The sequence below is a fragment of the Protomyctophum bolini genome (genome assembly GCF_963924005.1).
Source record: "Protomyctophum bolini genome assembly, chromosome: 24".
Classification (NCBI taxonomy): Eukaryota; Metazoa; Chordata; class Actinopteri; order Myctophiformes; family Myctophidae; genus Protomyctophum; species Protomyctophum bolini.
Window position 1 is genome coordinate 15,564,687 of NC_137885.1, and position 26,640 is coordinate 15,591,326.

Here is a 26,640-nt window from a genome sequence, read left to right on the forward strand (position 1 = left end):
AATGTTGAAAGTATTTGGGTTCATATATATCTTCTTCCCAAAAGGACTTTCAAACTAGGAAGGGTATTGCCTGGTCAGCCTGCAATGACATGCATAAGATCTGGTCATCCCAGCTTAGTAAGATCTCGACCGCAGTCGAAAAATGATGATGATGAACATCCGACTAACAGTAGAATATCTGTACAATCAAACAGATTGCTGCTATGTCTACATAAAATGCTATCTAATTTACATAAGTTTAGCCTTTTACGCCTGTAAGGTCGTCGAGGCTAGTGCAAGTGCTACGGGCTAATATAGAAGAGGTGGGTTTTCAGACTACGACGGAAGATTGGGAGTGAGTCTGCAGTTCTGATTGCAACAATGGGAAGTTCATTCCATAGTTTTGGAGCCAGAAGGGAGAAGAGTCTGGGACGTGTGGAGTGTTGTCCCGTGTGTTTTAGTGAAGGTTCTGCCAGCCTCTATATTATACACAAAATAATATATTTTGTGTATATACAGTATACTGTATGTGACCCACTCCGACAAACGCCGATCTACAAGCTCACAATAAGTCATTTGTAGATCGGCTATTTTCAATCGATTTTGTACACATTTTGAACTTGTGAAATGGGACATTCTGCAATATGAATACTTTAAGTACATTTTGATGCCGATACTTTTGTACTTTTACTCAAGTACAGTACAATCTTCAATTCCGTATACTTTTACTTGTAACGAAGTAGTTCTAAATTGCAGCATTGGTATACTTTTCCTTAAGTAAAACAATGGACTCCGTTCCCCCCTCAGAGCCTCACTTCGTGTCCATGTTCGACGTGGGCCTCTTCGCCTACATCTTCCTGCGCGAGAACGCCGTGGAGCACGACTGCGGCCGCACGGTGTTCTCGCGCGTGGCGCGCCTCTGCAAGAACGACGTGGGCGGCCACTTCCTGCTGGAGCACAGCTGGACCACCTTCATGAAGGCGCGGCTGAACTGCTCGCGCTCGGGCGAGATCCCGTTCTACTACAACGAGCTGCAGAGCACCTTCTACCTGCCAGAGCAGGACCTCATCTATGGCGTGTTCACCACCAACGTGTGAGTTGATCCTCTCCCTCTTTATCGCTCTCTCTCTCCTCTCCCCCTCTTCATCTCTTATCTATCGCTCTCTCTCTCTCTCTCTCTCTCTCTCTCTCGCAATATTTGCCTTTGAGATGTAGTGGAGTTATAAGTAAAAGTACTGGAAATTGGAAATACTCAATGTGAAATAAAAGTACAAATACCTAAACATTGTACTTAAGTACAGTACTTATTTACATTACACCACTGCTCTGCTGTTCCTTCAGTCTACCTTTCATTCCTTCTTTTGTTTGTTCCTGGGCTTTCATCCATTTGTTTCGTTCTCTGCTTCGTTTATTTGTTTGTCTTTCTTTCTTTCACTCTTTATTTATTTATTTCTCACCCTGTGTTCCACTCTGACCCTGTCTTTCTGCCTTTCACTTTCTCTCCTTTGTCTGTCTTTCTCTTTCTCCATCTTCATTTCCCTTTCTTGTTACTCTCTCTCTCCCTCTCTCTCTCCCTCTCTCTCTTTCTGAATTGTGCTGACTATGGGGAAGGTTGTAGCCTCTGAATGAAACCAAAGGAGAAGATGTTTTTGGGCTCGTCAGAACATGATTGTAATTTTAAGTCAGACCAGTCAGTCTACACACCAGATCAATTTGCTGCCAAGACACAAGGACATTTTAATTGAAGTGCACCCAGATTCCCCATGAAGGTTTGGGAACAGTAACGGCTGCTCCTGCAAAACCAAACAAACCGAAGGAGTCACGCATAAGCAGCAAAGCTAGTGCACTGTATGACGCACCATTTACCTTCATTACCGCAAAATAGACTCTCTCTCTCTCTCTCTCTCTCTCCAGAGACTCTCCCCGGCACATTTCCAGCCTTTTTTCGTATTTATTTTTATGTTTTTTCTCTTTATTTACTCACTGACCTGACGGTATAGCCCTGGGGGAGCCCCGAAGGTTTTATTTTGCCATGCACTGCTGAGGAAACGCATTACAAAAGTGGAGAGCGTGAGCTTGCTGAGCAATGAGCTCAAGTCATTTCAAGCCTGCCTGTTCCCTGAATGCTGCCAAGACCCCCACCATCACCACACACACACGCACGCACACACACATGGACGCACACACACACACACACACACACACACACACACACACACACACACACAATACACGCTGCTATGCTTGGCAGAGTGGAAAGTGGTTTGTTGAAGAGAGAGAGAAGGGAGGCCGGTCTGGAGGTCTGAAGGCTGGTGCGGAGGAGAGCTGCCTTGTTGCATCATCATGAGAGATTGATTGATTGATTGATTGATTGAACATTTTATTTCACAGTATGTAGAATGGGTACAACGAAAGCACAGGTCAATACAAATGACAAAAAACTGCTACTTTGAGGATGACAGCGAGAAGCACTAAACCTGTTTACATCAGGGCCCTCCGTTTTCAATTCATCAGAACATTAAGGCTTACAGATATACACTTCTATGAAAGAAAAACCAGGAAATCATCATAAAAGTAAGAAAGTAAGATAAAGGGCAAAACATGTACAGTATGGGGGACGGTTAGGTGCAGACTCTGACTTCTTGTATTTTTTACGGGGGCCAGTTTTGAATTGCAGCCGTGCGTATAGCTGCAATTTGAGAATTTTAAGAAAGTTTGAGAAATCGAGGATCAAGGGATTCACTTTCTTAATGGCTGTTGGTGATGCTTTTACTCTACTGACCAATGACCATTACGCCCGACTGACAAGTGTCGGTGCGCGTGTGCGTGTGTGTGTGTGTGTGTGTGTGTGTGTGTGTGTGTGTGTGTGTGTGTGTGTGTGTGTGTGTTCGTGTGCGTGTGCGTGTGCGTGTGTGTGTGTGTGTGTGTGTGTGTGTGTGTGTGTGTGTGTGTGTGTGTGTGTGTGTGTGTGTGTGCGTGTGCGTGTGCGTGTGCGTGTGTGTGTGTGTGTGTGTGCCCTGCAGCTCTCCTTTTAGTATCGATATATCCCAGCAAGTCCAGTCCTATGGAGCAGAGCACACCAACTACTCTGCTGCCTCAGGCTGTTAGTCGATGTTTACACTTCCTTCGGCCTGTTCTCTGTCGCCTAAAAATAGAAATTGAGCCTCTCTCTTGGGTATAGTGCTCACACAAACAGCGGCATGACAGAGATGGTACGAGACATTCAATCTGAAGCGAGTTTGAACTCAAGCTTTGACCCCCAGGAAAAGCTTGTAATTGAAATGGTTTTGGAAGACTTAACCGGCGAAGCCAATGGGACTGCGCCTTTTTCTATTTCTGTCTGTGTGTGAAATACACTCGAGGGCAGGTTATACTTTAGCTATTGAAAAATAGCAGAGCTACAAGCTCATAGCGCGGTCCCTGGAACAACATATTTACCCTAACCCTTCAGATGAGAGCATCACAATGCAGGCCCGGACGGCTGGCGTAGCCGTCTGGGCACATAGGCTGCTAATGCCGCCTGACAGAGTGTCGCAGGTTCGACTCCCGATCCCGACGACCTCATCCCCCATCTCTCTCCCCATTTCCTGTCAGTTGAGTCTACTCACTGTATCGATCAATAAAGGCAGAAGAAATGTCTGCCGCGTTAGACCCCTTTCTAGTTGCACTTGCCACCGTTTTAATTTCACTTCAAACTAGATAAAGTGCCCCTCGGGGCACAGGTCTCCACCAGGGCAGGGCAGGTTGTGGCGCTAATGTGAAAAGCGTGCCATTTCTTCTTACACCTTGAATGGCAATTGGATGATTTGAGGCATTTTATTCCAAAAATGGGTTTTTCAAACAGGCCAATGTGAAAAGGCTGGGATATATTCCTCAGCCTAGTAGAAAAGTCTCTGAAAGATTTCACGTAAATCACATGCTGCGTTCATTATTTGAGGCCTTTTGTTAAAAATTGGCCAAACCTGCAAACTTTGAAAGCCAATGTTAGCCAATTAGGATGGAATATAAAATATCGGACAGATGCGTCTTGAACACATGACTATAGAGATGGTGTGGGATTTGCAGGATTAACGGTGGTAACAGATGGACGGACGGACTCACACACACACACGGACACACACACGGACGGAGTGCAAAACATACTCTCTCCCCATGCCTTCGGCCTGGTGGAGATGACTTTACCTTTGAAAGCATAGAGTTGACAAGCTGACTGGGACTTGGCATGTACATCACAAGGGACCAATTCCCACTGCAACTTGCTATCTCAAAACCATTTTAAAGCAATAACCGACTTAATCTTGCTCATATACTGTAGGTTAGTCAAATATTCGAGAATTAGTTTTGAGATTTATACGGATGTTTTTCTTATATAAAACAGATTGTCACAAAAAAAACGAATAGATTTTTTTTATCATCGACTAAAGCAATCAGTCTGATTATTACGTTAATCCTCATACAATGGTCGCTTACAGAAATAGTGAAAATATCCGTATAGCTCTCTGTGTGTAGTGTCGTGAGACACTTTGTGAGCTTGTAGATCAGCTGTCTTCACTAATGGAGCCAAAGGTTTTAAATAATCATGTTGTATAATAATTTCTTGTTGTGCAATGGTGGAAAGTAACTAAATACATGTACTTAAATACTGCACTTAAGTACAATTTTGAGGAATTTGTACGTTACTTGAGTATTTCCAATTTCCAAAACTTTCACTTCCACTTCACTACATTTTGGATCAAAATATTGTACTTTTACTCCACTACATTTATTTGAAAACTTTAGTTACTAGTTACTACCACTACAGCCCCATATACATTTTGCTTACTAGATTTATTTTATTTATTTTCTACATCACGGTCGTACTAAATGGTTAAAATATCCGCTCACACGAGTATATGCCTTGCATTCTTTTGCCTGTCTTTAAATAGTAAATAGTCCATTTATATAGTGAAATCCAATCCCTGGTTCGAACTGGGAACCTCACAGGTCCCATCCAGCTGCTCTACCGGCCTCTGCTGCCCCCTATGGCAGTGGGGCGGCACTACTATCACTATCACTAATCACTACTGCCATGATCCTCACTGGAACGTCTGGATGTGGCACTCCTTTTAAATGCACTTAAGTTGCCACCAACTCTCTGAAGACGATAATAACTTTCACTCCAACTGTTCATCGCATAGAAAGGGGTTTGATAATAATATGGTCCCAAATGTATGCATGATTACCTATTTTAATTAAATACATGGAAAATAGCATCGGAGCACAAGAAGCTTTTTTTTGGTAGCACATTTAGGGGTGCATTTCACACTTTGCTGGTCCTTTTGGAATTATTATAGTGTCTTTTTGTGTGGGTTTAGCTGCCGCAAAAGGCTTTTGTGAATTCGCCCCTGAGACTTGAAACTTGCTTGGCATTGGCATAGCTGTTTAAGCTTTGTGAAAACCACAGTGCTGTTTATGTTCCACAAGAATTCACTGTACTACAGTACAGGCCAAAGGAAAGTTAAGGAGGACTTTAATATTTAATATGCCTGAAAACGTCTGTTTGTTGTATTTGAGCGATTTTAACCGCAAGGTTTAGCTAAAGATGCCTTTATTATTCAGGTAAGTTCAGTAACATTTTAAACATTTTAACCATCCCTATTTCGGCCATGTGATTATTGACTAGATTATTGGATTCTACAGTTGAGATGGACAGGGAGGGAAGGGGTGATAAGGGGAGGGGGGGGGGCACAACTTCAGTGCCCGATTTGCGCCAAGGATTTCACCATGATGTGCCCAATGAGCTGGCACGGTGGTTTTCAAAGAGGGGACCGGACCGCTGACCCTAAACAGTCCTTGGTCGTCTTCCAGGGGGGTCCCCAGCTAAATGACTGATACTGTAGTTCTAGGACCCAAATGGACCCTCATTGGTTTGTAATATATGGTTGTCCTGTTCCCTGGTCTAATCTAATGCATACCAAACTGGGGGTCCAAGTTTAAGAATCACTGAGCTAGCATAATACAGTAGAGCCCCCTGACACAATGAAAACACTTGGAGTCTCTCTTTCTCTCTCAATTCAATCCAATGCAGCTGGGCTTTATTGGCATGAGAACATAACATTTACATTGCCAAAGCAAAAGAGGGAAAAAAAACAATCAAAACAAAGTTTATGGAATAAAGAAATGTGAAAATAGAGTTGTGTTACATTGCAACTTAGAAAACTTACTTAAAACCATAAGGAATTACAATAGTGCATTTGCTGTCAGAAACAAACATATAGGAAAGGTTAGTTTGGGATAAAACCTTTGAAACAAGTTGCTGTACAGCTGTATTTCCATGTTTTGCATTCACGTGGTATAGCATTTTGTGGGACAAAATGGCAGCAAAGTATTAAAATGTATGCATCTCTCTCTCTCTCTCTCTCTCCTCCATCAGTAACAGCATCTCGGCCTCCGCTGTGTGTGCCTTCAACTTGAGCGCCATCACCCAGGCGTTCAACGGGCCTTTCCTCCACCAGGAGAATCCACGCACCACATGGCAGTCCACCCCCAACCCCATCACCAACTTCCAGGTAAAACCTTGGACCGGCTCCATTGACCTTACTATCTTGCCATTAACCCATTTTGGGTGGAAACCCCTTTTGGTGTCTTAAACATTACGTTATAATTTAGCTATTGGAAAATAGCAGATCTACAAGCTTGTAGGTCTGCTATTTCTTTTTAACGTTTTTAACTAAAATCTTTGCTTCTGGGGGGGGGGGGGGGGGGTCCCTGGAGCAACATATTTTCAGATGGGAGTCGGTGGCCAATTACATATATTTTTGGGGGTCCTTGACATGAAACTGTTTGAGAACGACTGACATAGAAACATGTGTTTTTCAGAAAACTGTCAGGATTTAGAAGGTATTTGTAGAATTGACCTCAGGTCTAATGAATGGGGTTAATAAATAACCTCCCCCCTCCTCCTCCTCCTCCTCCAGTGCGGGACGCTGGAGGAGCGCGAGCCGGGCGAGAAGAACCTGACGGAGCGCAGCCTGCAGGACGCGCAGCGCCTCTTCCTCATGAACGACGTGGTGCAGCCCGTCAGCGTGGACCCGCTGCTGGCGCAGGACAACGTGCGCTTCTCCAAGCTGGTGGTGGACATCGTGCAGGGCCGCGACGCCCTCTACCACGTCATGTACATCGGCACCGGTGAGGGTGACGTACAGTACCAGATCCAAAGCTGTTCATTTGAGAGGGGACAGGCGTATTGTTTGTGTGTGGGGCGGGGGGGGGATGGGGTGGGGTCAGCAACGTATTACTTATTACTACACCTTTTGGTGTTTTAAAGCATTATGTTATACTTTAGCTATTGAAAAATAGAAGATCTACAAGCTCACGAACTTGTAGGTCTGCTATTTTTATAGATCGTGAAAATGCGGCACAAATCCTTGAATATATAACGTTTTTAACTCAAATCTTTGCTTCTGAGGGGTTCCTGGAATGACATATTTTCAGATGGGGGTCGGTGGCCAATTACATATAATTTTTGGGGTCCTTGACATGAAATATTGAGCACCACTGATACAGAAACATAGGTATTTCTGAAAACTGTCAGAATTTAGAAGATTTTTTTTTAATTTCGATGTCAGGCCTAAATGGGTTACAGTAAATGCCTTGATGTCATATTCGATTTTTTTGTTATTATACCCCTCTGGCGTTTTGTATTTAAAATTATGATTTATTTTGTCATGGGTGGTATGGCCAACTTGCTACTTAGGGTTAGCCTAGGGGATATTAATCATGTTATTTGAACTGCATAGCTTAAAAATCTGTGAGGAACAGAAAAATCCAACGGTTACGGTAACTATTCGAGCATTTGAACGCTGATGATGCCCAGTCACAATGTGGGACAGTGTCTCAATTTGTGGGACGCCTGAAAAATCTTTGAAATTAAGGACTGGCCCACGCAAAGGGGACTTCTGGTCACCCACTGGTGACTGAGTGGGTCCCCGCTGGGGATGGGATTTTATTGTACAAAATGGTAGTATTTTGTACTAATAATTATGGTTCAATGTGCATTTGATATGCTAACTTTGAATGGCAAAACCTCTGTTGAAAAGGAGCCTTTAATGTTAGTATTAACCCCCTCAATACATTCCTGTGAGCGGCGAGCATACCCTGGTTGGAGTCCGTCCCACATCCGTCTCACATGTCTCTCTTCCCTTGGTTTACTTTCTCTCTACACTGACATATTTCAAATAATACTACTACTAACAACAATCATCATCATCTTACACAAAATAAATTGCCACTTGAAACTGCTTTGAAAAAGAGACACATGGGTAGACCTCACACATTCATTTGAAATATAGCTTTTGAAGACGGGCTTTATAAATACAGTAAGCTACACATCAGAGAGAGATGATAAACAAAAACGTCCAGCACCTCTGAGGCTCTCACAAATTGGATTCAAATCTATAACAAGACAGAACAGGACAGTTATTTCACTTCATGATCATCTGAATAGCGCAGTTAGAAATTAAATGTCAAAAATGAATCTACAGAATAATTTTAAGCTGCATTCCAGAACTTATGTTAATGAATAAATAATTGTAACCAATCTCTATGGTATGGAAATACAATATAACTAGCACATTTGGTGTTGGGTATAGGATAATTCCATACTAGAAGGCTTTCTTACCTTTTATTTGTATAGTTACGTCCCCACCAAAGAGGTCCAGGTGTTATTTTGTGTCCAGGTGTTATTTTGTGCAAAAGCGGCGCACTTTAATTTAAATACCAAAAGGGGTACCGCCCCAAAATGGGTTAATGGATAGGATACCACTGATGTGATTAACTTACTGTATATCATCATTTCAGATGTTGTTGTTTTCCATGACTATTTCATCATCTTACTATTTTAGTGTAGTATGGGTGGGAGGGACTGAGGTCTGAGGGTTCTTTTTTTGAGACATACCGAGCTTTATATTTTGATATAACACTTATGCCATATCACAATAGCAAATATCCTAATGTATGTCACTCTAGTCTATTCTGTTGTGTTGCCTTTCAATTATTGAAAGGCAAAATGCTTTTTTTAGAATGACTGTCATTGTGGGGGTTTTCTTTCTTTCTAGTCTTAGTTTGATGACCTCTGACTGGGACCATTTACAAAATCTCATTGCTTATACATCTTTCTTCTGACCAATACCAGAGCACGGGACCATCCTGAAGGCTCTGTCCTCCACCAATGAGAGCCTGGGGGGCTGCTACCTGGAGGAGATGAGACTCTTCCCCGACGACGATGGCGGCGGTGACGTACGACACATCCGGAGCCTGCAGATCCTCCAGGGCGACCGCTCGCTGTTCGTAGGGCTGGACGACGGGCTGCTGAAGATCCCGCTGGAGCGCTGCTCCAGCTACGCGTCCGAACGGTAGGACCCCCCCACTATATCAGATCTCTATAATAACAGATGAAACTGCCGAAGCAAGCATGCAGGCACACGAGGCAGAAGTAGAACAAACACGGGAGCAAGTGTTGTTTTTGTCGACTAAAACTTAAGACGAATTTTTTTCGTCGACTACCTTTTTCCACTGACGAAAACGAAATGGAAACTACATGAAAACTAAGCTATGACGACTAAAACTAAGATTAAATATACTGACGATTTCGCCAACAAATAAAAACTAGACTAAAATGTTAGGAAGGGATTAGTGGACAAGAAGTCCAGTATAAGTCATTTTACACTTGGTTGCATGGGCTGCGACGCGTTGTGAGCTTGTAAAGTGTAAAATGAGCCATTACGACAGCATCAAGGCCCGCCAAAATACATTTTAGTCGACTAAATGAACTGCAGATTTAGTCGACTAAAATCTTATGAAATTTACTCGACTAAAACTAGACTAACACTAAAACATTCCAGGTGACTAAAATATGACTAAAACTAAATGAACTAAATGTTTCATTCCAAAGACTATGACTAAAACTAAAATCTAAATTTGCTGCCAAAAACAACACCGGTTGGAAGGCCTAGGCGAGGCCGTTATGCGGGACAGGGTCCAGGTTCGTCGAGCAGGTGATTTGTCTCGAGGTATAAGTAGGACCAAGAGCAGAGGTTACAGGGAGAGGTCAGAGCGAGAATAATCGGTCAAGAATGAACTGGATGAAATCCATAATGGTTTTGCAGGCTTTACGGAACAGAACACAGGTCTGTGGGCGGGGCGGTCTGTATATCACTGTAATTGAGTAGCGAAAGTACTGCTTTTTTCTTGACGATTGATTTCTCGCTCTTGGTTGAGAATACTTGTTAACTGAACTACGCAGAACGCCTAGCATGCCAGCAAGCTGGAGAGGGCTCTGTCTAATTTGTAAATGCCCTTGAAGTGGCATCAAGATGAGTTCGTTCATTCATAAATAATTCAAATAGCGCACTAAGCACTCACAGACAGCTGTCTGGAGGAGTTGTTTGTAAACAGCATTGGGGCAGATGAGAGAGAGAGATGGAGGGCAGAGGATGAGCATGCCTCGGTAGTTCAACACAACTTCCAACGAGAGTGATCAGAGATGCTCCATACACACACACACACACAGAGCCCTGCATGAGCCCAAAATAAAGTAATAAAGTGTGCGTGGTCACGTAACTATGGAGCGGCGCGTGCATGCCGCGCTGCAGAAGCAAGTCCAGTCTAGGTAAAATTCATTGCGCAAAATTAATATAACGCTCATAATGGTCAGGTACAGAAACGGCCCGGGCAAAACGGACTTGCAGGGCTCTAGTGTGTGTGTGTGTGTGTGTGTGTGTGCGCGTGTGTGTGCACGTTGCCAGTAGAGGTTTAGCTGGTGATCCGTCACCTTCACGAGGCAGAGAGCATCAGCATAAGCGGTGAAGACATCCTGACATTACAAAGGAGAGCTGTGGGACTGCTTTCACATCGCTACGCACCGTCAGCCTGCCGCGGCGTGAAGCCGCACGTTAAAACAGAGTCAAAGTCCATGAGCGTCTGTCTAGAGATAAAAGGAACCGAAGCGTTGTTCTTCTCTCAACTCTTTCTTTAGACCTCAGGAGATCAATCACTGATGTGGCGTATATATACGCATACTATACTGTAGATTGTGATGCTCATTTTGTTCATGAGGCCCAGAGCATGCTTAGACTTGCGAAGAGTATCTCTTCTGACCCCTTACACGTTTTAAAGGATGAATATCAACTGTTGCCCTCCATGAGGCGGTTTAGAGTCCCTACATTTAAGAAAAGCAGACTAAAGAACTCGTTTGTACACCAGTCTGTCTTGCTGCTAAACCAACATCGTTAAACCAGTGGATATGTTCTCGTTCCTGATTGTTTCTGTGATTTATGTCCTGTAATGTCTACCATTTTGCAATGTATGTCTATGTCTTGTCTGTTTCTTGAACGGTGACGTCATGGACGCAAAACAAATTTCAGTGCAAGCTGACAATGAAGTTGTATCGTGTCGTATCGTTATCACATATCAATAGCCTTGTTTGTTATCTTTTGTCACAAGGACCGTGCCGAAATTAGTACAGTATAACTTTGAAAAAGTTGAAAACATACCGAGACAAAAAAGCTCAGCGATGAAAGGGCCGGGAGACTCGCAATACTCGGTCTCCATTAAGGCCTGCTGAGCCTAACAGAAACATCTCCCTGGCTATAAAGCACGTCATATTGAAGCCAAAAGGACAATGGATGCCCATCGCTCATTTGGAGCCAACGCAGCAGAATTCACAAACCACCCTGCCCGGACCCCCCCCCCCCCCCCCCTAACTCACACCACCGCAACTACACTCAAGTCAAAAGTTTATTTAATTAGAGAGTGGCACATTTCATGCAACGGGAAATGCTTGGCGGAGACAATAATTCACATTTACTACAAAGACTGTGTGTGTGTGTGTGTGTGTGTGTGTGTGTGTGTGTGTGTGTGTGTGTGTGTGTGTGTGTGTGTGTGCATGCGTCCGCTTCAGATCAGATTCACTTTATTGTCACGCTTGTGCATAATATCCGTCTATCCGTGTAAGCATGTGAGTGAATTAGGGGCAAAGGGGGATATTATATAGGATTGGCGTGATTGGCTACTGTATACCGCAGTATAGTGATATGTCACTCACACGGTAGCAAATTTACAGACTAATAGTCTGGAATATCAAAACACAGTTTTTTGACTGGTAAAGAGAAAATCATGTTTTTGCAGCGTTTGTTGCATTTGTGAAAGTGAAGTTGCTTTGGGCTCTGCAAATTTGGGGTTCATCAGCCGATGCCTTCATGATTTCTTTCCCGCAAACCTTTGAAGCCATTTATAGCCATTCGTTGTGGAATATCAGAAGTCTGTATGGTAAATGTTTAATGCATGACATTTGTGTGAGCTTTGGACAAAATCTGTCTATCTTTTCGAAGAAAATGGCAATGAATCTAGTCAGGTTTAAATGGCCGTTGCCTATATAGGGAATTGCATCATGATCCAAAGGGAAAATACATTACGGGTCCGTTTGGTTCCATTTGTACACTCTCAGAGTTACAGTCCCATAAGCATAAGGGTCCATTTGGTTCCAAACTATCATTTAGCTGGGGACCCCCTGGAACTCCCTCAAGTAGGGGAGAGCCGCCAAGGATGTAACACTTTGCACGTTTCATTTTTTTACTCAGAGATCCGTTTATCTAATATTTTCAGGCAATTTTCATGTCTGCTACCATAAACCACTTCAAGTTATTTTTTTTATAAAACATGTCGGGAGTTATTAAACCGAACGTGGACGCTGTTCCAGTGTTACAATTGCTGCGCATATCGGATTAATTGTAACGGCATGCATTATAAATGTGACAACGCTAAAAAACACCATTAAACATATCGTTTTCAACTTAAAGCAATTATATTTCATTGAAGCAACTCCTTAGCATTGTTTTCATACCATGGATGTGATAAGAAAATGTATCAAAAATAAGGGAAATATTAAATGGTATCGGGTGTACCAGTTTGGGCGCTTGAGTCAGTTCAATGGGAAAATACATTGATTAAACAAACGTTTAATTTATTGAGTTGTACAATGTTATACAACCCTACACTCATTTTAGAATACACTCTGTAATGAAGACAGCTGACTGAACATATAATATTGGCCAATATGTCAACTGTGTAAATATGACCTATAATGGTATTGAATGGAGCCGCTGTGTGTTACAATTGATCCACTTTCGCAAGTTTTCTTTGCCGTTGCTTACAGACCAGAATGAACGTGCATTCCGTCTAAACACGATGCAAACTAATGAAGAACATAAGCATGAAGACATCCATGTGGATTTTTATTCACCAACATCAAAGAAAAAAATTGTAGCACACATATACTCCAGGTGTAACATTTTTGCTTTTTGAGAAAATTCAGTTTTTCGCCAATAGCTCCCCGCAGGATGAAGGTAAACACTTCAAACTTCCTGGGCACGTAGAGTACGTTGCTGTACACATACTGACGCGATGGCGTCATGATGGCGTTGACCAATCAAGAGATAACGTTCATGTTACAACCATAGCGCGTTACAATCGTGGCGGCTCTCCCCTACCCCTGGGGGTCCCCGGACCCCACTTTGGGAACCACTGCTCCATAGCATTGACTTGGAGACTCGACAGCAGCCTCAGAAGCAAGCGTCAGTTATTTTTCTTCACCCGATCCAAACGTGTGACGTGTCACAAAGTATCGGCCCCGAAAAACTTCGTAAGTCTTAAAAGTGACCGAAATCGGTCAATAAAACAAATAAAACATGACTCGGTCGAGGTCTTCATCGATAAAGTCGGGGAAACTCGGGTCTAGCAGTAAAACTATTAAACTAATGAGGGACAATGTTCAGATTCAGAGGACCAGGTAGTATACAACAGTATACAACAAGGTTCTACCAAAAGTTCAACATAACTTTAACCAGACCTATCCAACCTTGTTTATTATGAGGACCCTGCCCCCTGGGCCACAAGCAAACCCTGAAAGCATGTTGTTTGTTATAGGGCTTCCTCCACTCCCCAGGAAGCCTCTCGTCTGCGGGGGTTTTATGGCCAGTGACTGCCGCCAGTCAGCCAGCATGGCGGTTCTGAGGGGAAGTGTGCCTGGGGGGGGGGGGGGGGGGGGGGGGGGTCTACTCTGGATCCGCACTACTCAAAAAAGTATGTGCATTTCAGTCTACTTTATGGAATGAACTTCCGGAAGAGATAAAACAATAGTTTAAACAACATCAATATAAGAAAAGCATTTTTAAGAAGTACAGTAATGAGGAGGGAACACACGTACAGTACCTATATATATATATATATATATATATATATTTATTTTTTTTAAGATATTTTGTATCTTTACTTTTATTGTTTTATTGTGATGTTTTATTGTATGGTGTTCGAAACAAATAAAAAGAAAGAAAGAAAGAATGAGGTCCTCGGCCGTAGTCGTTGTCGCTTTGGTATTCAGGCTGTATGTGTTACTGACCTCTTTGATGATCTCCAGGAAATCCTTAGATCTCAGCTTAAGAGCATTCTGGGCGGGGGCGGAAAGCAAAGTTAGATTTTCTTGCGGAAATGTATTCAGAGGGCCCACTCATGTGTGTGTGTGTGTGTGTGTGTATGTGTGTCTGTGTGTGTGGGGGGGGGTCTCCTTTAAGGAGCCTCAATTCATTTTCTTCCCTCGACGCAATTCACGGCTTTCACGACAATTGAAATCTAGAATTGCTTGACGTGAACAGGGGGGGAATTTGGGGGGGGGGGGACTCTTAAACATCCGTCTGGCCGTCCGTCCGTCTGGTCCTAGGAGGAAAAAAATACAAGCTGGCTCCCCAGGTTGAATGTGAGCTCTTCCTTTCAACAGCTGGCACATTCGTGGGGGGGGGGGGGACGGGACAATGAAAGAATAAAAAGAAGAACTAGTTTTCATGTGGCGAATCATCTGGCAGACTCCCTGAAGTGTCGCTGGCTTTCCAACGGCCCAGACTTAAACGCTTGTCAGCGTTTCGCCGGGTAATTGGACTGAATGACTGCAGCTGAGTGCAGCCGGCGTCCCTGCGTATACCACTGCACCTGTCTTATATCGCAGGAGAGAGGGAGAGAGAGAGGGAGAGAGAGAGAGAGAGAGAGAGAGGTGTGTTATAGGGTGTTAGAAATTGGAGACAAGGAGGGTTCGGAAGATGTATGATTTTTTGTTTTGTTTGGAAGGTGGGGGGGGGGGGTGTTGTTATTCTGTATACTTTTTGCTGTCCTTATTTGACACGAGCAGAGAACTGACTGTTGCGCAAGCAGAGCGTGCAAGTACTGTGATCAGCTGGGTATGCATGTATGTATGTCGGTGTACTCCACCGGCCAGTAAAGGGACCACTTTTCTTGATGACGTAACTAAAGTATGTTTCAAGGTTGGTATAAGGTCAGCTCGCTAGGACTCGGAGCAGCAGTCGTACCCAGACAGACAGCAGAGAGCTCTAGGACTCAGAGCAGCAGTCGTACCAAGACAGACAGCAGAGAGCTCTAGGACTCAGAGCAGCAGTCGTACCAAGACAGACAGCAGAGAGCTCTAGGACTCAGAGCAGCAGTCGTACCCAGACAGACAGCAGAGAGCTCTAGGACTCAGAGCAGCAGTCGTACCAAGACAGACAGCAGAGAGCTCTATGACTCAGAGCAGCAGTCGCTTGCGCACAAGTAGGCCATACATGGCCTACTTGCTGTGGTTTGTTCAACGCTGCTTCCAAATGAGAATTGTGGGCTTGGAAATTGCTTCAATTTGTGGCTCCGTGCCAAAACTAGCCAGTGTGCAATTCTTTATCCCTTCATCCTCCTCACCGACTCTGGTGCTGGCAAGGAAGCAGACGCCACATGGAGAAGGCACTGACCGGTGGCCAGCATGGATGGTTTCAAGTGTAAAGTGACCTTGACCTCTATATACGCACTGTTGTTTTGACCAGGAAATTGATTTCTTGCTTCCCCTCTACCCATTGCTTCTGCCACATTGCAATTACAATTTACGTGAAATCTTTCACAGACTTTCCTACTAGACTGAGGAATATATCACATTGGCCTGTTTTAGCGCCACCAGATTTTTTAAATCTATTTCTAGGTACTGTCTTTGCTGCTCTGTTTCTTATTTCATTGTTGGTTTATCTTTGATTGTGATGTTCTTGTTTTATTCCTATTATTTTATTGTACAGTACCTTGTAACAACTGTTTTGAAAGGCGCTTTATAAATATAATTACCTACCTACCAACCTACCTATACCTACTTATTATAGTGCCACCAGGAGGCCACACAACCTGACCTGACCTGGCCTGGTGGAGACCTGTGCCCCGAGGGGCACGTTATCTACATACCGGTAGTTGTCAATGGCATTGTGTGGCATCGTAAAAAGCTGTAGAAGAAGGTGTAGAGTACGTAGCCCAGAGGGAGATCCACATGCTCTGGTAGGATTTGCGGTAAGACCATAGGCAGGGCCCTTAGGGGGGGTTTTATAATGCTTCATTATAATATATAAAAGCACTACTACACCCTCTCTGGGCATTTGTCCAACAAACACACTTCCTGCACTCAGAGGTGGGTTAATAATGATAATAGAATCATGATCCATTCAAGTTTACTCATCTTAGAGCTTGGAGTAAATGTACTTCAATATACTGTAATAATTTGAATAGTGTGGCCACTCTGCTATACATTTGAGTGATGGAATACTTCATTGGTCAGAAATGTAAACACGCGACGTGAGGTCCTTGTTTCCATTGTGGTCCTAATGTATGTATTCAATTAATCAGAATAGCATAAAAAAAATAACACAATAATACATGCCTCCTTGCGGTCTCCGTATAGATAGTTTTTCAGCCCAGTTTTGAAAGACGGTTTAATTGATGGTGTCAGGGAATTCCACACATTTTGGGGGCAGTAGTAGAATGAGAATTTCCCCATGTTTGTTTTATAGTTGGTTGTTGTGTGCAATGTGCATGTGGTATTCAGTGGCGAAGCTGCACAACACAGGGTGACTGCTTGTGTTCATGCGTGTCCGTGTTGTGTTCATGGCGAGTGTGGTGACTTGTCTTTTGTCTCCTCTGAACAAATAGAAATTCATCCTTTGTCAAGTCCCGCCCCTGGTTGTGCCCCTCTTTGCATGCATTGGTTGCCGTTTTCTGGTTGGACAAAAACCCTTTCTCTCCATCCACTACCAATGAAATGACGTGTTTTTCAGTTGCTTTGTATTGATATTCTGTGCATATTATTTTATTATATCTAGACACTCTTTTGTATATTCACGCACGCACGCACGTAAATACACATGTGCACGCACATACTTTCTACACAGACACAGATGTATAGGCAGTTTTATGTGCACATTGCATACATGTACAAACATGCATGCACACACACACACACACACACACACAAATAAACAAATCACAACAGGAGAAAGACCCCTTTTACAGTCTTGCAAGGCAGGGCTGTGCTATAAGGCTGTGCCTTTTTTCCGATAAAGTTCCATCCTCCAACTACCACTGAGGGGCTTTCCTGGAACCCTGACAAGCTCACCTCTTTCTCAGTGTGGGTTTATAGATTTAATGACCCTCTGCAGCCAGACTGTGTTTGTCTTGTGACTGGCTAATCTGTTTACTAGTGCAGGGCTCAACTCATTTTCACTTCGTTAAAGTCGCAGCAGCTTAATGGAAAGGACGGGGGGGGGGGGGGTTTCCGCACGACGTGTCGCATGAGCACACGTCTACCATGTTTATACGACCGTTCTACATATCCATCAATTGGGAAATTATCTTTGGAATAACATTTGAAATATTTATATGAACAGCACTTAAGTTTAGGTAATGATGAAACGATTAATTTGCAACCATTTTCGTACAGTATGTAGCTTGGTTTATAAGAGTCCTTTTTTTTCATTATAGAATTATACTACTTTCTAAAAACTTGACCATGGAACGAAGAAACTTGGTATTTATACTAGGGCATTAAGCAACTAGTCGACTAGTTTACTAGTCAACTAGTTGATAAGAAGAAAACATTTATTTTTATTTTTTTCCCCCACGATTTTGTAGGCCTCAAGATCAGGTAGATTATAGTTATAGTCACCAATGTACACAGTTTAAAAAAAGGATATATATATATATATATATATATATATATATATATATATATATATATATATATATATATATATTATTTTTTTTTTTACATAATAGGTAGTTAAACAACTAGTCGACTAGTCAACTAGTAAACTAGGCAACTAGGCAACTAGTCAACTAGTAAAAGAGTAGAAGTGAATACCCTAATTTACACTACTGCTGGAATTGACTGCGAGTCAGACAGAACTTAGTTTAGACTAGTCATTTGGTTAGTCATTAGTCCTACAACTACAACCTATCTCAAACCCTCACCCTAACCTCCCGCGGGGCAGCACACACCCAAACCTAACCTTAACCCATGTCTAACCAATGACTATAGTCTAAACTAAGTATGATAACGTCAGTGTGTTCCCTGGTGGTACAGGGACTGTCTTGGAGCGCGTGACCCTTACTGTACAGTAGATAACGTCAGTGTGTTCCCTGGTGGTACAGGGACTGTCTTGGAGCGCGTGACCCTTACTGCGGCTGGGACAGGAAGCAGAAGCGATGCACCACCATCGAGGAGAGCTCCAACATGAGCCAATGGAGCCAGAACATTACAGAGTGCCCGGTAAGTCTTAACCCTTTGTTTCTGTATCAGTGGTGCTCAATATTTCATGTCAAGGACCCCAAAAACTATATGTAATATGCCTCCCCCCCATCTGAAAATATGTTGTTCCAGGGACCTCCCCAGAGGCAAATATTTGAGTTAAAAACATTCGCTCTGAAAGAATATATATTCAAAGATTTGAGGCACATTTTCACGATTTTTCAGTTCAGTGATGTTTAGTCAACATTGACTAAATTATTCTGTCCTAAATTTCAAATTTCTTGGAATTATTTTTAAACAAATGCAAACAAAAACAAAAAATTGGCGTGGCATCTGGGAATTCTGTCCCAGATGCACATGTGACATCAGTTGTCTATGACAGATAATTCCAGACACACACACACACACACACACACACCCACACGCACGCACTCACGCGCACACACAGGCGGCTAGCTTCTTGCAGAGCCACGCCATATAAATAAAGCCATTGACAGGACACATTGAATTACGGCTGAAGCTATGAATAGACAATGACACTTATTGACGCTGGCGCGGTACTCTAAAAATAGTATACGCCCACATACAGACCATCTCATTGAAGTGTCCCTGCACAACACACTTAATGACGTTTAGAAGATTTAGAACACTTTCCTGGGGTCTTTATGTGTGTAATATGTGGTTTTAGATATTTTAGATTTTAGCAGTGTCCATGATGTCACGGACACTGCGGGCTCACTTCTTTCCTGGACTACAATTCCCATACTGCTTTGGTGCACTGCTCCTCCTTGTGGATAGGGGGAGGGCTGTCTTGCTGAGACAACATGTAGTCCAGGCAAGAAGTAAGTGATCCCAGTGTCTGTGACATCATGGACACTGCTAAAAAGAATATACATTAAAAGATCTGCGCCACATTTTCACTATTTTTCAAAAAATAGCTGATCTACAAGCTTGTAGATCTGCTACTTTTCAACCGCTAAAGTATAACATAATGCTTAAAACACCAAAAGGGGGTTCCCGTTCTGAATGGATTAACACCCCTCCCCTCCCCTCCCCTCCCCTCCCCTCCTCCGCAGGTGAGGAACCTGACTCAGGACGGCAACTTCAGCCCCTGGGCGCCGTGGAGAGCGTGTAACCATGACGACGGCGAGGGCTCCAGCAGCAGCTGCATGTGTCGTGGTCGCTCGTGCGACAGCCCCGTGGCTCAGTGCGGAGGGGCGGCCTGTACGGGTCAGACCATCCAGGTGGCCAACTGCTCCAGGTGAGGTTCAACTTCACTTCACACACGGTTTAAGACCCCGAGAACGATTCTATACAAAATGTCTTCTAAATCCTGACAGTTTTCTGAAAAACCCCATGTGTCGTTCTGAAACATTTTCATGTCAAGGACCCCCAAAAATATATGTAATTGGCCGCCGACCCCCATCTGAACATATGTTGTTCCAGGGACCCCTCCCCAGAAGCAAAGATTTGTGTTAAAAACGTTTGCTGTGAAAGATTATATATTCAAAGATTTGTGCCACATTTTAACGATTTATCAAAAGTATATTTTCAATATGTGTTCCAGCTCGTAGCGCGGCACTACGAGCGCTACAAGCTTGTAGATATGCTATTTTTCTAAAGCTAAACATAATGCACCAAACGGGGTTCCTGTTCAGAATCTGTATCTCGAAGGTTGATATACATTTAGAAAAATGGGCAACGTTTTGGGGGCAGTTATTGTTTCATTGTGTATACCTTTTTGCAGTGTTGAGTCTGGTCTGGTAACGCAACGTCGATAAGTCTTATGTAGAGTTTGTTGTCGTTTCTCATTTATCCAATTGAAAGAAGGAATTCCTCAGCTGAGGAAGGCCCGCCTGGCCGCTGGCTCGTCAGAGGTAAATAAACATGTGAAAAAGGACATTCATTCAGTGCTGGCATTCCTTCTTTCAATTGAGTATCTTTGAGCCTTGCACCTACAAGGATTTACCCTTCTAAATTGGAGTGTTGCGGTTTTGTCTGCTTCGGCAGTCTTTGTTTCTCTCCGTTTCTCATTTATTGACAGCATCTACAGTATCTACTGTGATGGCGGAACAGGCTCACTGTGGAATAATAATAATAATTCAGTCAGACAACTCACGAATAGATTTACCAATATTTATTACGAAATGAGTAACAAGTGTGCATATGATATTTGACTTGGCGTCCGGCTCTGCTGGATTTCTCCCTGCTCGGCACGATTAAGCAACAACATAAAACATAAAGAGCAGGGAGATAGATATACAATAACCCCCCCCCCCCCCCCCCCCACCCCTTGAGTATAGTATGTGCCTTTGAGCATGGCATGAACCCCCTTGAGTGTGTCTGCCTGAACTGACTTGCAAGCTACGTCTCATTAATAATACTGTATTTGGATTCCGGGACATTCGTTTTCCGCTTCCTGAGCATTTTTCCCCCTCTTTCTTATCAATTACAAAGCTTAGCGAGCAGCACAGGGGCTCCGCAGACAAAATGGCAATGAGGAAAGATATGAGAGCGATGGCAGTAGAATTTTGATGATGGTCATTTAAATTATTTGTGATTGGACAAGACCTACAGCAATAGAATATCTGTTATTCTTACGTTGCCCACATCTACTGTTACATTTCTGTACAATCACCACTACAAATTGGCACACAATATCTCTGTGGTCATTAGACCAAACGGGTCTGTGTCAGACTTTTCATATTCCATCTTGATTGGTTAAGATTGGCTTCCAAAGTTTACAGCTTGATCCAGCTTCGAACAAAATGCCTCAAGTCATGAAAACAACTTTGCATGCAGATTTCCATACACTTCAAATGGGACATTCTGCACAATAAGTACTTTCTACTTTTGGTACATTTTGGTACACATGAGCAAATACCCCCAGAATCTCCCGAGAGGAGGGGAGGAAAAGAGACTCGATAGGACAGATTCAACAACAACGACAGAGACACAGACACAGAGAAGGGGGGGGTCAACGGCCAATTACATATATCTTTGGGGGTCCTTGACATGAAAATGTCAGAAAACCACTGACATAGAAATTAGAAACATAGGGCTTTTCAGAAAACTGTCAGAATTTAGAAGACATTTGTATAGAATCGTCCTCAGGTCTGAAACATTTGAGAACTTTATCCTCCTACCTTTATAAAGCTGTGCTAAATGGATGCCTGATGGCTCAGCCAGTTAGTACACACTGTACACACTGTACAGACCATATGCTTCTCGTCACGACGGCAAGGACCAGAGTTTGAATCCTACGCCTGTCTCGTCTTGCATGTCACTCCCCTCTCTCTATCCTTGGTTTCCTGTATCTCTTCTACATGGATCTCTAATAAAGAATAAAGAATCCGTTCAATCTTCTAATAACCTTTAGTCTTTTACACTATTATATTCCTTGAATCTCCTGACATTTCTCGACTCTCCTGACAGCCTAAGTATACAGCGAATCAATCATCTCAATCATCTCTAATCTTTAGAATAATTTTCCCAAGGTTCAAATGTGCCTTTTCGAATATTCCAATGGAAGCATCACGGACTGACCTGCCAGCTCTTTTAATGCCCCCCATTCATCACTGCTCTGAAATATAGGAATAATTTCCCTACAGTGATTCTTTACTGTGATCATGGATTCAACGATTCATCAAAGAATCCATAATTAAACCTGACGAAGACGTCTGACAGATGTAGAAATGTTGGCTGGTTCAGAACCCTCCTCACTGCCATGTGCAAACAGTTTTTCTTACTTTGTTATGAGCAAACCAGTCCATTCCATGAATTATTTCGCTCCATTGTGCAGTTTAATAGTAAATAATAAAAAATAGGCTCTCATAGACTTCCATTGTAACGGGGAAACAGCTCTCGGTCACTATTTAGCACATAAGCGACCACAACAAAAGCTTTTTCGTCATATGAAAGCAGGGAATCATAGCTTCACATTGACATATTGGTTGTTCAGTTTGACCCTCCAGTTTTGGAGATATGGCTTATTATAGGAATAATGTCTTGCAGAAAACAGCGAGTTGAGAAAAAACAGGCTTGAAAGGTTCACTTCTGTGTAAATTACACCTAGCTACATGTTTAAGCATTTATTTCATGGACATCAGACATGCTCTAGTCTGTGAAGAGCCTGCCTGTGCTCATTAACTCATTTTGGATAAAAAGCTGGGATGGCAGCCCCTCAGTTAAATCTGGTCACAAATGCATGGTGCTAAATCTGTGGTGCTCAAACTTTTTCATGACTAAAACTAAAATAGAAATTTGCTGCCAAAAACACCACTGGTAGGGTGGCAGACAGACGAATGGTCCTCACCTCACTTTACCTCAGCTTTACGGCCAAGGGGGGGGAGTGGAGAGGAGACTGCTGTGATTACACAGCCAGATCTTTAATGTATACGCTAAATAAAACTGAGATTGAACTCCCTGTCTCACTCCACACAGTCCCAAGGACGAAGAACTCCATTCCTATACTTATCTTTAATCCCTAAAAATTTCATACATTTAAGCACCTCGTATATTTGCTCAGTTGTTGTTATTTTTATTTATTTTTTGCAGCCTTGTGATTCCAGGTTAAGTCCCAAAACTTGTACAAAGCTGACTTATCAGGGGCCTCGTTTATAAACGTGGGGACACATTGTGAATATTAATATACCCATATGGCAGTGGTTAGAGCGCAGAACTAATAGTCGAATGCTCTGTCCTTCTCTGGACCAAAGTCGAGTCGTTAACCCAGTAAATCCGGGAAAGCATCTGTGTCGTTCTAGATTTGAGCTATATATTATATAGAAATTAATATATACAAGCTCACAGAGATCACCGTGCCGTGCTATTTTTTTTTAAACTTGAAAGAGTTTTTTTTAAATAATCTCAATTTTTTTACACAAACCTCTTCCGTGCCTCCTGGCACAAAACACTTTCATCCAAATACATACCATTTTGTCGGTCCTTCCAAAAATTAAAAATAAATAAACATTTGAGAACTACCGATTTAGAAGGCATGTGTAGAATGGGCCTCAGGTCTAAATGTGTTAAGGAGTCTAGACACTGTGCGGTGCAATACAAGTACAGAGGGAATAATACGCCGTCTGCTCATGTTCAGTCAGTGTATTGAACACATGGGTCGATTCTGCATTCCATCATACTTGATCCGGCTGTGTTGGTGGTGTAATTGCTCTCTGTTCTCTTGTTCTCTCTCTCTCGCCCCCTCCCTCTCCACTCTCTCCCCGTCTCCTTCCTATACTCCCTGTGGCCTGACCCTCGCTATCTCCTCTCGCACTTGTCTATGTCCCCCCCCTCTCTCTCTCATATCTCTCTCTCTCTTCTTTCTCCTTCTCTCTGCTTCTTATCTCTCTCTCTTCTGTCTTTCTTCTCTCATTCTTTATCTCTCCTCTCTCATGCCCCCCGCTCTCACTTCGCTCTCTCTCTCTCTCTCTCTCTCTCTCTCTCTCTCTCTCTCTCTCTCTCTCTCTCTCTCTCTCTCTCTCTCTGTCTTTCTTCCCCCCAACCCTGCAGGAATGGCGGCTGGACCCCGTGGTCGTCTTGGGGCCAGTGCAGCACCAGCTGTGGCATCGGCTTCGAGGTCCGCCAGCGTTCCTGCAACAACCCGTCGCCGCGGCACGGCGGCCGCGTCTGCGTGGGCCAGGGCCGAGAGGAGAGGTGAGAGAACGCCGTTGACCGCTGCTTGCATCTCCACCAAATGCTGAGGCCAATGAAGAAACTGTGACCCCTGACCGCTCGGGTCAAGATTGGCCGTTGACCATTGAACTTCATTCAAAGGTCAAAAGCCACATCTTGAGGCAAATATGGGAGCGGTACACACACTTTTCCGTTTGAAATTGCAGTCTGTTGAACAACTTATTTATTTATTGTTATTTGGACCATGTGAGGATGAGTATGTTAAAGAGAATTCCGCATGCTAGAAGGCTTTCTTACCTTTATTTAAAGAGGTCAAACGTGCATTATTGGCTATTTCCCCTAATATAAGCTGTCTGTCCACCCATCCCCTCCCTCCCTCCATGTGTGTGTGTGTATGTGTGTGTGTGTGTGTGTGTGTGTGTGTGTGTGTGTGTGTGTGTCCAGGCTGTGCAACGAGAAGGTCCCGTGTCCCCAGCCCGTGCTGTGGACGTCCTGGGGGTCCTGGGCCCGCTGCAGTGCTGACTGTGGAGGAGGGGTCCACTCCAGGACCAGGACCTGTGAGAACGGAGACAGCTGCCCCGGATGTACCATGGTATTAATATTACACCTCACCACCACCAGGATGTACCATGGTATTATTATTACACCTCACCACCACCAGGATGTACCATGGTATTATTATTACACCTCACCACCACCAGGATGTACCATGGTATTATTATTACACCTCACCACCACCAGGATGTACCATGGTATTATTATTACACCTCACCACCACCAGGATGTACCATGGTATTATTATCACACCTCACCACCACCAGGATGTACCATGGTATTATTATCACACCTCACCACCACCAGGATGTAGGTGGTTGCTTTAGCAGACATTTTGAGGGTCCAAAGTTTTGTCCAAAACACTTTTTACTACTTTCCATTGGTTCAATATTTTCGAAACAACACACATACGTAAAGAGTGCTCAATAGCACTGATTTATGCCAAAAATTGAGTTATGAGGTTTCCTCCCGAGTCCCGGCAGCAACGAATTATACTGTACCTCATCATGTTTTGCAGGGAGAGGAGAGGACAGGACAGGAAATTATAGAATTTCACTAATCCTCAATTAGAAATTGGGCCTTTGCAAAAGCAAGTAAAATATCATAAAATTAGTAACAAAGCTGCAATGGAGGGAAAATACAAAAGCATGACAGAAATAGAAATAGAAATACACTCAGGCTGTTCGTGGGCGCATTTATTCCAAACAACTTGTCTGCTGCAGTATTATCCAACTGAGGCGACGCTGATACCTTCAGAACACTTTGAGACCCGTGTCAATTGAATGCTTAAAAACATCACCGCTGCTACTGCTACGATCGATTACGACATCAGAACACATTGATTTGTCCATTCATCACAGCCTCTCTCTTCCAGAGTGAGAGCCAGTATATTCAGCCCCCTTTCTCTGTAACTTTTTTGTCTTCTCCTTCCATAACTTATGCTCAGGCACCAAACCACTTAGTTGTGTCCCTGCTATTTTACCCGCCCTCCTAATTCACTGAGCCCAATAATACAGTTCAGCAGCTCCCAAAAATGGAAAATGAAGATAAAGGTCCCATTATGACTCCGCCGCCACCAGCCTGCCTCAGAGTTACATTCATTATGGTGTCATTTGTTAGCCAAGGCTGCGGCAATCTGCCCATCTTCTCGCGTGGAAACGCTAGAATATAGACACAGCAAGTTTAAATGTAATAAAATGGATAGATAGATAGATAGATAGATAGATAGATAGATAGATAGATATTTAATAATCAAGTTAAATATATAATCAACCAGTGAAAGCAAGTCTACAGAGGTCGGTTTTTCAAAGAGGATACTGACTTTTTCAAGTTGTTCAAAATGTCACGCTGTGCCTTCAGTCCAGACTCTGGAGCAGCCAGAAGGACACGGCCGAGATATATACTGCATGATATTTCGTCGGCCTCTCTTTTTAAGTGTTTTTTCAATTAAAATAAATAAATAAATGAGAGACTATTGATTTCTCCGACGTGCCATTAGGCTGGAGACCACCTGCTGTTCGTGAGCTGGTTTGAACTCTTTATTATCGTAGCCTTTCTGGAAACGATCCGCGCCAAAAGGTATATATGTGCGATCGTTATCTCGCCCCTATAAGACACGGCTTCTCAACGGGGGGGATGCAAGACTTGCCAATTAACCCACTTTAGACCTGAGAAAAGATTCTACAAATGCCTTCTAAATCCTCACAGTTTTCTGAAAAAACCCATGTTTCTATGTCAGTGGTTCTCAATTTCATGAGACCCCGGGGGGGGCATAAGCAAAGATTTGAGTTAAAAACGCTCTGAAAGAATGTATATTCAAAGATTTGCGTGCACATTTTAAA

The 26,640-nt window shown here is 43.2% G+C and overlaps 1 protein-coding gene across 1 annotated transcript in view; it reads left to right on the forward strand.

Moving 5' to 3' along the window:
• LOC308312006 (semaphorin-5B-like) overlaps window positions 1-26,640 on the forward strand; it is a 100,005-nt gene that overhangs the window by 56,437 nt on the left and 16,928 nt on the right. The window contains exons 9-16 of the mRNA XM_080758851.1: window positions 787-1,072; window positions 6,392-6,527; window positions 6,936-7,146; window positions 9,152-9,371; window positions 18,511-18,628; window positions 19,684-19,868; window positions 24,122-24,265; window positions 24,689-24,836. Of these exons, the coding sequence (XP_080614977.1) occupies window positions 787-1,072; window positions 6,392-6,527; window positions 6,936-7,146; window positions 9,152-9,371; window positions 18,511-18,628; window positions 19,684-19,868; window positions 24,122-24,265; window positions 24,689-24,836 (1,448 nt within the window). The remainder of the gene's footprint in view (window positions 1-786; window positions 1,073-6,391; window positions 6,528-6,935; window positions 7,147-9,151; window positions 9,372-18,510; window positions 18,629-19,683; window positions 19,869-24,121; window positions 24,266-24,688; window positions 24,837-26,640) is intronic.